The 14,941-nt window shown below is 36.6% G+C and overlaps 1 protein-coding gene across 1 annotated transcript in view; it reads right to left on the bottom strand.

Moving 5' to 3' along the window:
* Window positions 1-14,941, bottom strand: part of ccser2b (coiled-coil serine-rich protein 2b) — a 91,787-nt gene that overhangs the window by 13,938 nt on the left and 62,908 nt on the right. Inside the window, exons 5-7 of the mRNA XM_079389121.1 lie at window positions 12,947-13,058; window positions 10,440-10,590; window positions 523-603 (exon numbers count right to left, since the gene is read on the bottom strand). Coding sequence (XP_079245247.1) covers window positions 523-603; window positions 10,440-10,590; window positions 12,947-13,058 — 344 coding nt within the window. The remainder of the gene's footprint in view (window positions 1-522; window positions 604-10,439; window positions 10,591-12,946; window positions 13,059-14,941) is intronic.

Raw genomic sequence — 14,941 nt, 5'->3', positions numbered from 1 at the left:
GCAGGATCGTCACGAGCAGAAACCGTACAATGCAGCATATGCTCGGAGAGCCATTCAATAATTGCAATGAGCTTTGTGCTTTGTTACTTTTAATATGAAACAAAGTCTCAGCTTTCAAATTTTGTCAATTTTATCATGAAATACAAAAAATAAATATTTTGATGCTCTTTAATGTGGCATTCACTGTAGCGGTCTCAGTTCAAGTGATAAGTGAACTGATCATCTCCTCTTTACTACTAGTTATAGCCCAAAAAAACAGCTCGTCAACCTTTCATCTTAGTCAGAAAAAAGGTTTGTTAACGGATATTGCGCTAATCAAGATAAACATGACTTAACTTTTTATCTACAGATAAAAAATATGATTTGCTGAAACTAGAGGGACCTAGACAATGCATTATTATGCTCAAAAAAGTAATATGAAGTATGGATCGAAAGGGTCTTCAAACATTTTGTAAACGTTTTTGTAAAATGTCTCGTATTTAAGTAAGGACAATAAAAAAGGACAATAACACAAGATCTTACCTTCTGATCAAGTAAAGATTCGTCAGTGGATGATGGAGTACTAGCCTCTAAAGTATCTTCAACTGAACTATCTGTCTCCATCTAAAACAAACAACATACAAAATCAACCTTGTATTTCTGCAGTTGAGTCGTCTGTTTTATTGTTAAAGTTGCTCAGTATGTGCAATTCGTTTGTATGTGAATGCTGAAGACCAGAAAAACAAGCTAATACAAAGTTCTGCATTCAGCTGCGTACGAAAGTTCAAGTTAGGTGAACTCTGACCTACATCTCTGTACCCCTGAACTACACTGTGCCATGGAATAGCAAACCAGCCAGAAGTTAACAAGATCAGGAAATAGCTTCATAAGATGCATTTACTCTGACAGCACTTATATCACTGGAGATCACGGTGTCATTGTACTGCTGGCTGCTATTTGTCATTCTACACTCACCTTGGAAGACTCTTTACCTCTTGACCTCACTATTCAGTTGCAAGCCTCTGTCTAACTTTGAAGTTTTGGCAATAGTCACTGTCACCACATATCACCAACTCCACCAATCAGTGTAAATGCCCTTTAGATAGCATGCTGGACTATGAAGCAATTAGCGCACATGCTCTGGCATACCGTGTTGCCTGTATTATTTGTCAACCCCATTACCTTCACACCAATTATTTATTTTCTTCTCTCAACTATCTACTCATTTTAAGTGAGCATGAAACCATAAGATCAAAAAATATACACATGGATGCATATAGTTTGTTTTTTTAACAATAAAAAGAGATGTGAATGGTCCATTATTACTCTGTTTAATTGTAATGCATCTCGAGAGAAATTTTAAAAAGTTCTTTAATAAGAGAAATCTAAGAAATGAGCTGTATGACAAATATCATACGTGTATCTGTATGTGAAAATATTATCAGGGCTGTCCTGTTCTTTTTCACACACTGGACTTGTGTATGTTTATCCAACAATCAAACAAAAACTAATGTACACTGTTAGCGATTTCTGTAAATTACACAGTATTCAACTGTAATATGAACTGTACTTTACTGTAAAACAGTTACACAGTATGTTACTGTATTTTCAAGTTGCATTATGGGAAATATCCTCTTGGCGCCATTAAAATACAGTATTTTTCATTTACTGTAAATCCAAATACAGTGAAAAAAATGAGCGCGAAACCTGACCAATGACAGAAAGGCTTTTTCTTCTGCTCAGAGAAAGAAGAAAAAGGACGACGCACACACCTCGCAGCTGCAAATGTATGTACAATATTATTGCTTTTTCATTACATGTTTTATGTCAGTGTAATTTTTTGGGGTTAGTTGTTGGTTTAATTGAAAACTAAAATAATAATAATAAAAACACCGACTACAACACGACGCGCAGTTTCCTCACGGTGTTCGTTAGAGAGCGGAAACTCATTTGAGATTGAAGAGAACTTTGCGTAAATAATCTTTTTCTTTTCTGTCCTTTTTTGTAGAAAGTTTCACCATGAAAGTGTGAACAAAAAAAAGGTCTCTGTCTTGGTTTTGACCACGTCGGTAGCAGGTGAGTTTTTATGTGAACTTGTATGAAATTGTTGGCCAACAAACTGAGCTTTCAATGGTACAACTGTGTAACGCTTATGTAAGTGTATAAATGTACAGCATGCATTTAATGCTAGCATGAAACCTGCAATGTTCGTCTTCAAATACTGTGGCGTCTCTTTGGAGATATTATGCATTTATTAATCATGTCAAAGTGCGAACTTTCAGGTTTCCGTGTATGCTTGCGCGTTGTTCTATATATAGCCTCTCCGCTCTTCAGTCGCACACGTAATGTTATCGCAAACACAGAAAGCTTTAGATGGATTAGAGGGTTAGATGTCCCTTTTAGCCGATGTATGTGTTTTTCGTTTAAATATCTGACAACTGATGATTGCTATATAACTGACACTTAGAAAAAACGGTGTGTGTGTGTGTGTGTGTGTGTGTAGGTCATAACAACTCTGGCAGATGCAAAGACCAGGCTTTGACTTCTTTTTACTCCAAGGCTGATCATGCTTGGTAAGATCTTTTAATACATGATTTAGTGATGTTAAAGGGATGATTTTTAAAAATAAACATTTTGTCACACTTTATTCGTGGCTCTCTATGTCTAACGTTCTACCTAACATCTCCTCAAATAAGTTTTGAATAACAAATTTCAACAATAATAACAAGTAAATGATAATAGAATTGTAATTTTTGGGTGAACTATCTCTTTGAACTAATGAGAAAGGCTCCAACATCTACACATTTTTACTGGCACCAAAATCAAATGTGAAATGTTGTTGCAAAGCTATAAATAACACAATAATAAAAAAAAATAAACATGAACATAATAAATTATTATTATTTATTTAATTATTTTTTAGGAGATTCAATTCTATGCAGAAAAAATGGATGCTGGCGATCGAAGGCAAAGTCTTCTTTCCTGGGATTGACCTACCAGATATGTCCCTTGCATTTGCTCTTCTCTTCGGGAGCTATTATGTTCATAACATCAAGTACCAAGTGGAAGCAGCCATTACTTTGGAGTTTATTCAGATGTAAGTACATCTTGCAATATGCTGTAATGTTAAGTAAACATTAAAGGGAAAAAGAAGAATGAAAGCCATGTACATCAGGGATGGCGTGAGGGTGAGTAAGTGATGAGAGAATTTGCATTTTTGAGTGAACAATCCCTTAAATGGAAAAGCCCACCCAAAAATGAAAATTGCCATCATTTACTCGCCCTCATGTCTTTCCAAACCTGTATGCACCTCCTTCTTCTGTTTAACGCAAAATTAAGATATTTTGAAGAATGCTGGTGCCCAAACAGTTTCGGTTCCCATTGACTTTCATTGTATTTTATTTTTTATTTTTCATATAATGGAGGTTAACAGGAACCAAAACGCCAACACTGGTCACCAACATTCTTCAAAATATCTTATTTTGTGTTCCACAGAAGAAGGAGGTGCATACAGGTTTGGAAAGACATGAGGGCAAATAAAGGATGACAGAATTAAAAAATTTCAGTGAACTATTCCTTTTTAAGGGATTGTTCGCTCAAAATGCTAATTCTCTCATCACTTACTCACCCTCATGCCATCCCAGATGTATATGGCTTTCATTATTCTGTGGAACACAATCAGAGGTTTTTAGAAAAATTATCCATCCCTGTAAGTCCATATAATGCAAGTGAATTGGTCCCTCTAAGTTGATGCTTCAAAAACCACACATAGAAATCACAACGCTATGTGACCCCAGTGGATGAATCAATGTCTTCCGAAGCAAAACTATAGATATGTGTGAGAAAAATACAAATATTTTAAACATTTCAAATTATAAACCTTTGCTTCTGGCCAACTGTCAAACATGGGTTCATGAGTTCACGCTTGATGTAAATATCAGCTTATTGTGAAGCCTGACAAGCTTGCTGTGAATCTCGGCTGAGAAGTGATGAGAATGCATATAGGACCGTCACATCTTGTGTGAGTTTCACAATGTGCTTATATCATGCTTCACAACGTGCTGACATTAACGTCAAACAAACACATGTAGGACACTTGCCCAGAAGCAGTGCTTTAAAATTTGACATTAACATTAGGAATGTGACATTTCAAATTCTCATATCACAATTCATTCTGAAGCTTTCATCATGGTATTGAATTAAGTTACAAAAAAGTGTTATCCTCCTATAACAGGTTCAATTAATTTTTATAACAAAAATAACTTTGATCTTTAAATACAATAAAATAATACACAAAAAAATTATAAAGTAAACATTTTATAAAATTATTAAACTTGATAAACAGATTAAAGTGCAAAAGAATTATAAAGAACAATAGGTAACACTTTACAATAAAGACCCATTAGTTAACCTTATAGTAGACCGGTAGATAGTAGATAGATCCGGGAGATAGACCAGTCAAGAGGGGCAGTGTTTTAACTGGTTGATGGAAAAGTAATCTTAAAATTTATTCTCCTAAAAATCTAAATTTGTAATAGAGTTATTCACAGTAATTTGAAGTGCCCACTTTTGGCCCACTATAACAATACCATGCATGTTCATTATTGTGACATATCATATTACCCAATATCAGCATGTCTATTTTTGTCTATTTTTTATGTTTACATTGAATGAAGAAAACAATATATTTTACTTTCCTCTCCTTAACATATCTTTCTAAGTTTTCATATCTTAAAACAGTTCAGGGATAGTTCACTCAAAACTGAAACTTCTGTCGTCATTTACTCACCCTCATGTTGTTACAAACACATAAGACTTCTGAAAATGAATCAGAGTTTTATGGGTTTGTAACAACAAAAGGGTGAGTAAATGATGAACTAATGCTTTAAAAAATATTTACAAAGAAAATGAAATGGTCTAATGAATTACTTATTTTATGTGAAGGTTCAATGTGAGGATCAATCCTGTCAACAGCAAGTGCTCTGCAAAATTCCTGATCAGCAAAAGAAATGGGAAGAAGGCCTGAACCCTCATGTGTCCTCTTTCGTTTAGGAGTTTGTGGATTTCAGCAGGCAGCTTTGAAAAAATATAGTCCATGCTTCTTGTGTGTAACAAAAGTTTTGAGTCTTTTTGAAGATTCACTTTTGTCGCTATACACTATTATCATAGTAAGTTGTGCTTGTTGGGATACATTAGAATAGGATGTAATATATATAATAGTTTGTAACAATGTTTTGTTTGAGTCTTTACTGAATCTGTGAAAATATGAAAATGTTATTGCAAGGATTGCAATTGAACAATTAAAAAAAATTAAAGTTACACAGTTGTCATTGCTTATTTTCATTTAAATCATTTAAATTTGATATATTTTTCTTGTATTGCAATACGTTACTGGAGAAAAGACAATATAATTACTGTATATTTTACAGTAAAAACGGTAAAAGTACAGCATACATACTGTAAATATATTTACAGCAAGTTAAATGGTACTGTAAATATTAATACAGTATATTTACTGTAAATTTAATTTACAGTAAGTTACTGGCAAACTGCTGCCAGTAAGTTACTGTAATTTCTACAGGAAATTTTTAACAGTGTACTTATGGCGGGAAAAAAATCTGATTTTTTCTTTTTAATACTCTCAGAGAATTGAGAGGAGACTAATGGTGTTCACAGAAATATTTTGGATCAAAATCTAGTCCCCATGATAAAAAGCAATGAGACAAATGACAAAGAGAAGCATTTTTTCTTACTTATGTGTGATCTCTCCATACTCTTAGTCATCCTTTTACCCCTTCAAAACCCTTCAAAGCCTTTAGGGTGATTAAAGGAGTTGTAACACTCCTCTAAGGAGCTCTAGAACATGTCCCACCTATCAGAAATGATCTACAATCAGCTCTAAACAGAGACCGCTTGAGCTCACGTAGCTCAGAACAGGCTCAGAGTTAAAGCCATAGCTTTGTGGGCAGCACTCCAACAAAGTATAGCACTGACATGCCTCAGATTAATCAAGTTCAAGTCCCCAGCTTGAGATCCTTTCCCTCTCTTTTCTCCAATGTCTTCTATCCATTGTCACTTTTAGAAACGATAGACAACTCAGGGACACATCATTTTAAAAAAAATGCAGTGTTCATGGAGCAATAGACTGAATAAACACAGTCAGACGTTACATCTGACATTTCAACAGTTACTAGTTGCTAGACATATTAGATCAACTCACTAAATGACTCGTCTGTTGTTGGACAGAAATTTTTCAGAAAAGCTGGTCCAAGAATGCTGGTCTTCCCTTAGCGCTTCCCAGTATAAGGCACTTAAAAAAAATAAATCTGTCCATTCTCCAAACTGCTTATCCATTTTACACTTTGTTTACTTTGGACGTGAGTGGTGCAAAACAATGCGGATGATCAGTAGAACCATACTAAACAGTGATTCTGTCTGCACTGGATGTGGCGCAGTGTGACACGACAAATCCCTGACAGTACACTGATGGCCTGTTATTCTATTTCTTTAACTGCAATGAGTCTGCTACTTGTGACATGAAGGACAAATGAATTTACAACGGTCAGTTACTTTGTCGCATCCAGTGTAGACACAGTGTTATGGTCGTGGGGGGTTTGAGCCTACAGCTGCACGATTTTTGCTATTTGTTAGATGCTATTCACACTAAGAGGAAATAGCATATTTCCTTAGAAATAGTTGCTAAGGGCAAATAGAAATGCAGTATTATTAGAGATATGCTATTTACAGTACATTAAGTGCAAATAACGATAGATTTTATTAACCCTAAAAATAGCAGCATTTTCTTTGCAATAAGTGTAAATAGTAGATGTTGTTTACATTGTGTAAAAATGGCAAATATTTGCACCTCATAATTGTAGTACATTGTAAAATAGTATGCAGTTATAATATGATGAGTATAAATTATTATATTTCTTAAAATTAATAAATGGATGCTGCCTTATATTTGGACAACAAAGCCCTCCCTACACCTAACTCTAAACTTTATTTCCATTATATATATATAGGCACAAGTCAAACTTCTTTTACTTTGGATGTCGTGTTTTAGAATGCTATTTCTTGCGCGAGACGCTACGGTCAAATACGCCTGTCAAGCGCATGTTTACATAGAAAAAACAATGGAAAAGCAGCGCAGTGGAATGCAAAGTGGACTTTCATGTGTGGAGCACTTGGAATAGAATTTTAAACAAATGTTTTTGCAAATTTTAGTAAATAGAATGCTACTTGAGTCAAGTTGTACTTGCAGTTTTTTCGACTAGTTAAACAGGCTGTGTGACTTCTTGTAGCATTCTCTTGTTGCTATATGCTAATTGCACTAATTTATATCTGTTAAATTATACTCCGAGGCATGGTTAGCTAACCCCTCCTCATTCTGTTTTTTTAAGAAATAACAAGAGTGACTATGACTGGAACTGACTGGAGTCTCGGTTACTTCGGTTTAAACATTGTTTGGACTACAAGTAATTGAACCCTACCCTTGTTAATATTGTTTCTATTGCAGCATACAAAAGAGGACATCTTTTCATTGTTTATTGACTTTGGTTCCTGTCTTTACACTTTTAAATCACTCACAAAATAAAGCAGCAGCAAACCAGCACATTTTTCTATAATAATGGGGCACCATTATCTTGTCTAGCACCAAACCAATTACCAGTCATTGAAAAAAATTAAATAAAAATATTGTATTTTCGGTCTTGACGCAGCTCATATGAAGAAATCATTGCTGTAGACACTGATATTGATATTTTGTCCACAAAGGAAAATAATTGTGATGGGGGAATGATGTTTTTTTTTGGTTTTGATTTGTTTTATTGTTGTTGTTTGTTTAGCTTCTCTCAAATTGACATTTTTTTCTTCTTTTTTTAAATTGCATGAAAAATTTATCTCTGAACACAACATACATTGCAGCATTCACCCAGGCCATCAAGTCAAATGTTATATGTGCATTTCTAAAAAAAATGAGAGGATCTGAGCTAAGCAGAAGGAATCATAGCATGATTTGGCTATGTAATTAAAAACCTTTTGATGGCTCTGGCAAAATCAATCATGGCTGCTGAATAAATGTGCTGAAAATTAAAAGACAATCAAGTAAGTTATGATTACACTGTAGAAAGATTTAATTACAATTTAATTGGGAAAGTTTAAATGATCTTATCTTAACTTTTCCTTTAAATTAGGGTAATATGAGCTGAACTGAACATTAAGTTTTATAATGAAAACACACATAATAACAATGTTTGTACTTCTGAGCGCATGTTCACAAAACATTTTATCTTACCACAAAGATTTCTTCTAAATAGCAGTAAAAAGTTTTCTCTTAAAACCTATTCACAAAGCTGCTGAGACAAACATTTACTAAGGAACAGCGAGAAGTCTTAAGTTAAAAGTAAGAGTGGGGTTGACCTCGTTCCTATGGATGATGTCAGCATGCTTACTAACTATGCACACAGTGATTGGCAGATAGGGGAGGGGTTTCTGTCAGAGATTTATTCATTTGAAATATTGTAGGGCGCGACATTATGTTGCCACATTCAAATAAAGATTTCAAAATGCAGGCTAAGTGTCCCTATTTAAACAAATATATGTTCAGCTAATTCTCAGCCTATTGCATGACTGCTTCTCGTAAACAATTAGTGAATATGGATATAAACAGCCTTTTAATTAATAGTGTAGAATAATCATGGCTTATAGTAAGACATGCAAACGTAAAAGAAAACCAAACTGGATGCAAGAACAGCTGTTACCTCTTGCCCAACTGGTTAATGAAAACAACGATATAATCAAAGGAAACTTTGGTGTTGGGATAACCTCCAAAACCAAAGGCGATACCTTTTTAAAGGCATTATTGTCAAATGTTTCTAAAATGGATACATTTCCAGCTTCGAAATGTCATTAAGTCATTAAGACCAAACCACAAACTATCGGATATTTTGTACGCGTACACTAGCGTATGCGTACAGTCGAACGCGTAGCCTTTCAAAGTATACTCAATTTGAAGTTGTGTGCGAATGCGGGACGGTCGACACATGCGCTCTAGAAAGCTTCATCCATGTTCGGTGTCTGCTCTATTTTTCCGAGTGGTGCGCGTACTGTTCTGATGACACAATTCGCGTCACTGTACGCTGCCTCTCGTGTATACGTAAAAATAGTGAAGTATACTTTGGGCTTTAGGAGTCCTCTTCACTACTCCTAGGGCCCTATCATACACCTGGCGCAATGCGGCACCAGGTGCAACGCAAGAGTTTTTGCTAGTTTCAGCCCGACGCGTTATCATTTTCACGTGCTGCACCACGTTGTTTAAATAGCAAATGCATTTGTACCAATGTGTGTGATCATGGCTGTGTTGGTCTGAAAACGAGGTGTTTTGATGCAGATGCATTGCTGGCGCGTTGCTATTTTGAGGCAACTGAAATAGACCACTGACCAACTAAAACCTTAAGTCAACGGCGCAGTATTTTTTGTTATTTAAAGAGCGCATTAGTAATATGCGCCTATAGGAGGGTCCACAGCACGCGTACACTCTGCTTATTATACACACAGGGATGCGCAGCAGCACACAAACATGCCAAATATTAAAAATTAAAGGATTACAATGTAAAAGATTATTATTGTGTAGGCTACATAAATATAAAAATGCCTACATGTCATAATGGATAGTCATTACATGACTATCCATGCACCTCATGCACGAACAGATCTGTTTCCTCTCTGGAGATGCATTCAGTCTTTGCTCCTGCAAATTCCAGTGAATCTGCCATGGCACGAGCTCAACTGGCTCTTAACAGGAATGGGAGATGAGACTCTGATTGGTTTATTGCACGTTATGCCCTAAACACACCCATTACTGATTAAGAGAATAAGGACAACCCTTTTAAACCATGCGCCAGGTGCACAGACTGTTTTTTCCGTCATTAAACTAGCCAAAGTGCATTCAGACATGCCCTAAGTGCACCTGCCCCATGCACTTTAGACCATGCACTTAGATCGTTAAAATAGGGCCCCTAACGTTTCACAGATTTAAGAGCTAGTTTTAGTGTTCAAACGCTTTGTGAAATACCCTTAGAGCAAAAATTTAGGAATCGTAAATTTCATATCAAATTTGGAATCACTTTAAGAATGATTTTCTATCCAGCTGATCAACGATAAAAGTATTGACACCCAATCGGAATCAATTCTGCTCAAGAATTCAAAGCGGCAGACGAGTGTGCGTTTATAAACAGATACCATCCGCTGGTGTGGATATAGTTATCGTTCATAGTGTGAACGAGCCTTTACATTTAAGTAAACAAAAGGTTATTTGCATTATAGTGTTTTCTTAGACAAAACAATTAGTTAAAGTGCAGTGTAGTGAACAAACAAAATCTCCAGGTGCTTTTATGAGAACCAGGCTGAACAACTTGTGAGCATCCCTGGTTATATATGTAAAAAAAATTGTATCTGACCTGAAGCAGTGTCTTCAGTTGAATCAGCTGTTCTTTGACAGAAGAGCAGTCTTGAGTCATGAGCTTCAAAGTCAACTCATCCAATGTCACATGGTCTGGCTTCTCCAGCCCCTGTTCTTTGCAGCCGTCAAACGACTGGAAAATTACACTTCTGTAGGTCAGACAAAAAGAAAGTGATCATAGAACATGTGCCAGGTCATCCAGAGGCCTCAACCTTCAAATTAAAGCTTTAGACGGGCCAACAAAGCTGAGTTTTCGAATGACAGCCATGAAATACAGTATAGGGACAGTTGTGTTCAGTGAAGTGAAGTTTAAAGTTCTCATGTATAGTGACTTTTCAGTGTCTATGATTATTCATGTTCAAATTTAATGCAACGTGAATTTAGACATGCAGCAAAGAGACAATTTTGCCCTTTTAATCATATAAAACAGACACTGATGCACTTGTGGAGACTAGTAAGGGCTGAAAACTTGAACCTTAAATGACAACATTTCAGAACAAAGGCAGTTGAAAACTGCATTCAAAATGCGGGTATTCAATATAAAAAAATATTTGCTTATCTTTTTTAGGTTAGTTTTAGCCTCCGATGGCATAACACCAGCCCACTCACAGTCTGTTCTAGGCTCATTGGAAAAATATGACTTTAGTGACAATTCTGAAAAATGACATCACATTAATTCTTGCTGATGATTATGCTATGTGGTGCAAATGTCAAAATGTATTAGTCATGCACTATTTTAAATGTGATGACGTCATAACATCGAAGATATGCAAAAATGAAAATGTCAATCAATAAAATGTCTGTGTAAACATGATTTGTGTGAAAAGGAATAAATGGTGTTAGTGTTTTTCTGTCACTTGTGTTCATTTCAACTGGAAACTGCAGTGAATTGTATACATACTGTAGGTATGTTGAAAGGTACTCCATTTTTTTTCTGGCCTTAAACACCCAGTCTCTTCCAGTTTAAGTAGATTTTGCACCAAATAAAAAAAAAAGGTGTAAAATCGACTAGATCAGGGGTGGGCAAACTTTTTGACTCGAGGGCCACATAAAATTTTCCACATTAAGTGAGGGGCCGCATAATATGTTTATGACAAATGAAGCTTATATTTTTTTTTTTATTCTAAATTGACACTCACTTACTACTGTACTATGTATACTTGCACATACATGGCAGTTCTTTTCTTGTACCATCTCTACCTATTTTTATGAGCACTTTATGACGCACAGATAAGTTGCATTGGTGTACAAGTCTATATATAAGACACATTTTATCATTTCATTCAGAAATAATGTCAAATAAACGAAACATTTACAAACATTAGAAACATGTTTTTATATTCCCTACACGCCACAAAAAGTCCTGTAAATTTAGCAGTGTTCAGAATAGAAAAAAGAACGAAAACATAAGTAAAAAACAAACACAAATTATAGTGGCATTCACCATAAACATATATTATAAACGCCCAGCCTTAAATATTTAAAGCGAAACTGAAACTAGCGGCGTGGTTGCTGGAATATGCACAATTTAAACTCACTTGCCTTTTCTCATTTATCACCAATCCTGATGTGCGCGCTTTGCTCTTGACCTTGATTGCTTTATATAAGTCACCTTGGAAATTACAGCATGTTTCAGATGAAAAAAAACGCGATTTGTAATCCAGAAAAAACTGTACTATATCCATTTTCATAAAATGTGTGTGGGAAACAGAAGAAGAAATCATATCTTTGCAAGATAAAATGACAAATTATTTCCATGTTTTCCCCAAATGACAGCACCCGTGAGCAGGAGGATAACACTGGCATTTGTTCTGATACTGGAAAGTCTTTTAAGCATTTTTAAAACAGTTCCAATACAAGGCATTTTTCAAAACAAATGAACACTTTCACATTTTTAAAACATGTAACTTATTTACAATTGTGCCAGTTTTGTAGTGTATATGGCTATTTTGACTTTTTATTTTGTATTCGCTGTGCGGCTTGAACGCGGCGGCGTCCGTCAAAAATAGACGCGGCGCCTGTCTTTAGTGAAGCCGCGCGGAGAGCCGCTTCTAAAACGCGGATTGACTGGAGCGGGCGCGATCAGCTCCGGTGGCTGCGTCTGAGCGGCAGGATGGTGTAAATCGGGGGTTATATACTGCACTACAGGCTACTGCGCCATCTATTGGATTTTACTGATATTGCATATTGGAACAACTGCCTCAAGGACTGGATGAAAACGCCCGTAGTTTGCCCACCTCTGCAGATTCTTTTTATTTTTTTTTAAATCCCGTGTGGGCCGCCACAGGAGTGATAGTGGGCCGCAGATGACCCACGGGCTGTAGTTTGGACACCCCTGGATTAGATTTTATGCTGAAAGCCATTAATCCAGATCTTTACTAATAAGTGTAGTACTAACCTGAAAATTATGACGATGTAGTTGCTTGATCTTACACACTGTGATGAGCACTGACACAATTTACAATAATTTCACTAAACATCAAAATGCATAAATAAAAGGGTCACCTGTTTTCACGGCAGAACTGATCACGCCTGCCCCAGAGCTGCTGTCGTCTCCTCCTCTGAGTTGGCCAGCCATCTTTTTCAGAGAATTCATAAGGTGATGTCCCATCAGTGTCTACAACAGATAAGTACAGTACATCAGAAAGTAGTTTTGTGAGTGCTTTTGTTGGCGACCTCCAGAACATTTGTGCTTTCTAGAGTTTTGTGAGTTTGCTTACTGGCCTAAGTCAAACTCCTCTCTCTATGATATTTAGGTCTCTAGATATGGCTCCATTGTATTTTTTCCACACAATGAAAATTAATGTGGACCATTAACTGTTTGGTCACCCATATTCTTTGAAATATCTTCTTTTATGTTCAACAGAAGATTCAAATGCAAGGAGTTATAGAATAGAGGTCGAACAATTAATCGGTTTAGCCGATTAATCGGCGCCGATAGTTGATTGCCGGAACTATCCATGCCGATAGTTTTCCAGGTTGTGTCCGTTGCTCAAGCTGCTGAAAAGTGTAAGCAGAAATCACGGACACCTCGTATTGTTTATTTTCACACGTGAGGCTACACGCTGCACAGAGTGGAAACTTCAGTTGCAGATTTAAATGTAGCCGACAGAAAATCCTGCCTCGCCACAGAGAGCCATTCACATAGTTTTCCATTAAATTACATTATTTAAATTAAATCATTGTTAACGTTCATAAGGACTCCAGATTACACTTTCTCTTTCAGTTTGCTTTGTTTTTTTAAATGCCAAACTTCAGACTCATATATGCCACTTTGTTCTTCCTTGAAGTAAACATTTGCAACTGTGTGATACAGTACTTATAGACACACTTTTGTCTGGTGTTCGACCGCCATATATTTATTTATTTATTTAGTTTATTAGATAATCATGAAGTGTTCTAAAATAGAAGCAAATAAAGTGTGAGAGAATACATAAATCCATATAGATGTAATTTGAGAAGATGTAGATGGCATGACTGCTGAAATGAAATGGTAATACTTTACATTTTTACACTTTAACATTGTACAGTGTCTTCTGTTAACATTAGTTAATAAACTATGAACTTTACAAACTTTAATGATCAATATAATAATTGATATTCATATATTTTATTAATTTACAAAGTATGGTTGTTATGGGATGTGTGGTTGTAGATCAAGATCCAATAAAGAGAAGGAAACCGACAATGCATCAACACACTTTTCCCTTTTATTAACGTTAACTTAACATTAAACCAAGACCAAGACTGAGGGAGAACTGAGGACTTATAAAGGGAACAACCAAACAAGGAAACAAGATAATTAATTAAACACACATGAGAATGAATGATTAACTAAACTAGGACAGGAACTAAAGAGGACAACTGGAGACAAAACCAAATAACCAACTGGAGAGACTGGCCCTGGAGAAGCAGGCACTGGAGAAGTGAGCACTGGGGATTGCTGTGGCAGAGCGGGTACAGGGAAGCACTGGCGTGGAGCAGGCACAGGAGGGCGCTGTAGAAGAGCGGGCTCTGGGGAGAGGACAGGAGCCAAGAACTCCGGGGCTATCGCCAGATCCAGGAGCTCCAAATTATTACTCATCATCACCGTGGGCGGCGGCGGCATCATCATCGCCGTGGGCGGAATCACCATCGTCGCGGGCGACGGAAAAAACTTCGCCGTGGGCGGAATCCTTATCTTTGCGGGCAGCAGAACCATCTTCGCCGCGGGCGGAAACATCATCAATGCGGGCGGAAACATCATCAATGCGGGTGGCGGATCCAGGCCGAAAATCCCCGGACCTCCCTTGCGGGGAACCAAGACCAACCGCCTCCTCATTTCCTGATGTGTTTTCTGTTAAGGTCTTGTCTTCTGTTATGGGATGTGTGGTTGTAGATCAAGATCCAATAAAGAGAAGGAAACCGACGATGCATCAACTCACTTTTCCCTTTTATTAACGTTAACATTAAACCAAGACCAAGACTGAGGGAGAACTGAGGACTTATAAAGGGAACAAC

This window comes from Barbus barbus (genome assembly GCF_936440315.1).
Source record: "Barbus barbus genome assembly, chromosome: 32".
Lineage (NCBI taxonomy): Eukaryota > Metazoa > Chordata > Actinopteri > Cypriniformes > Cyprinidae > Barbus > Barbus barbus.
This window is presented reverse-complemented; position numbering and strand designations above follow the sequence as displayed.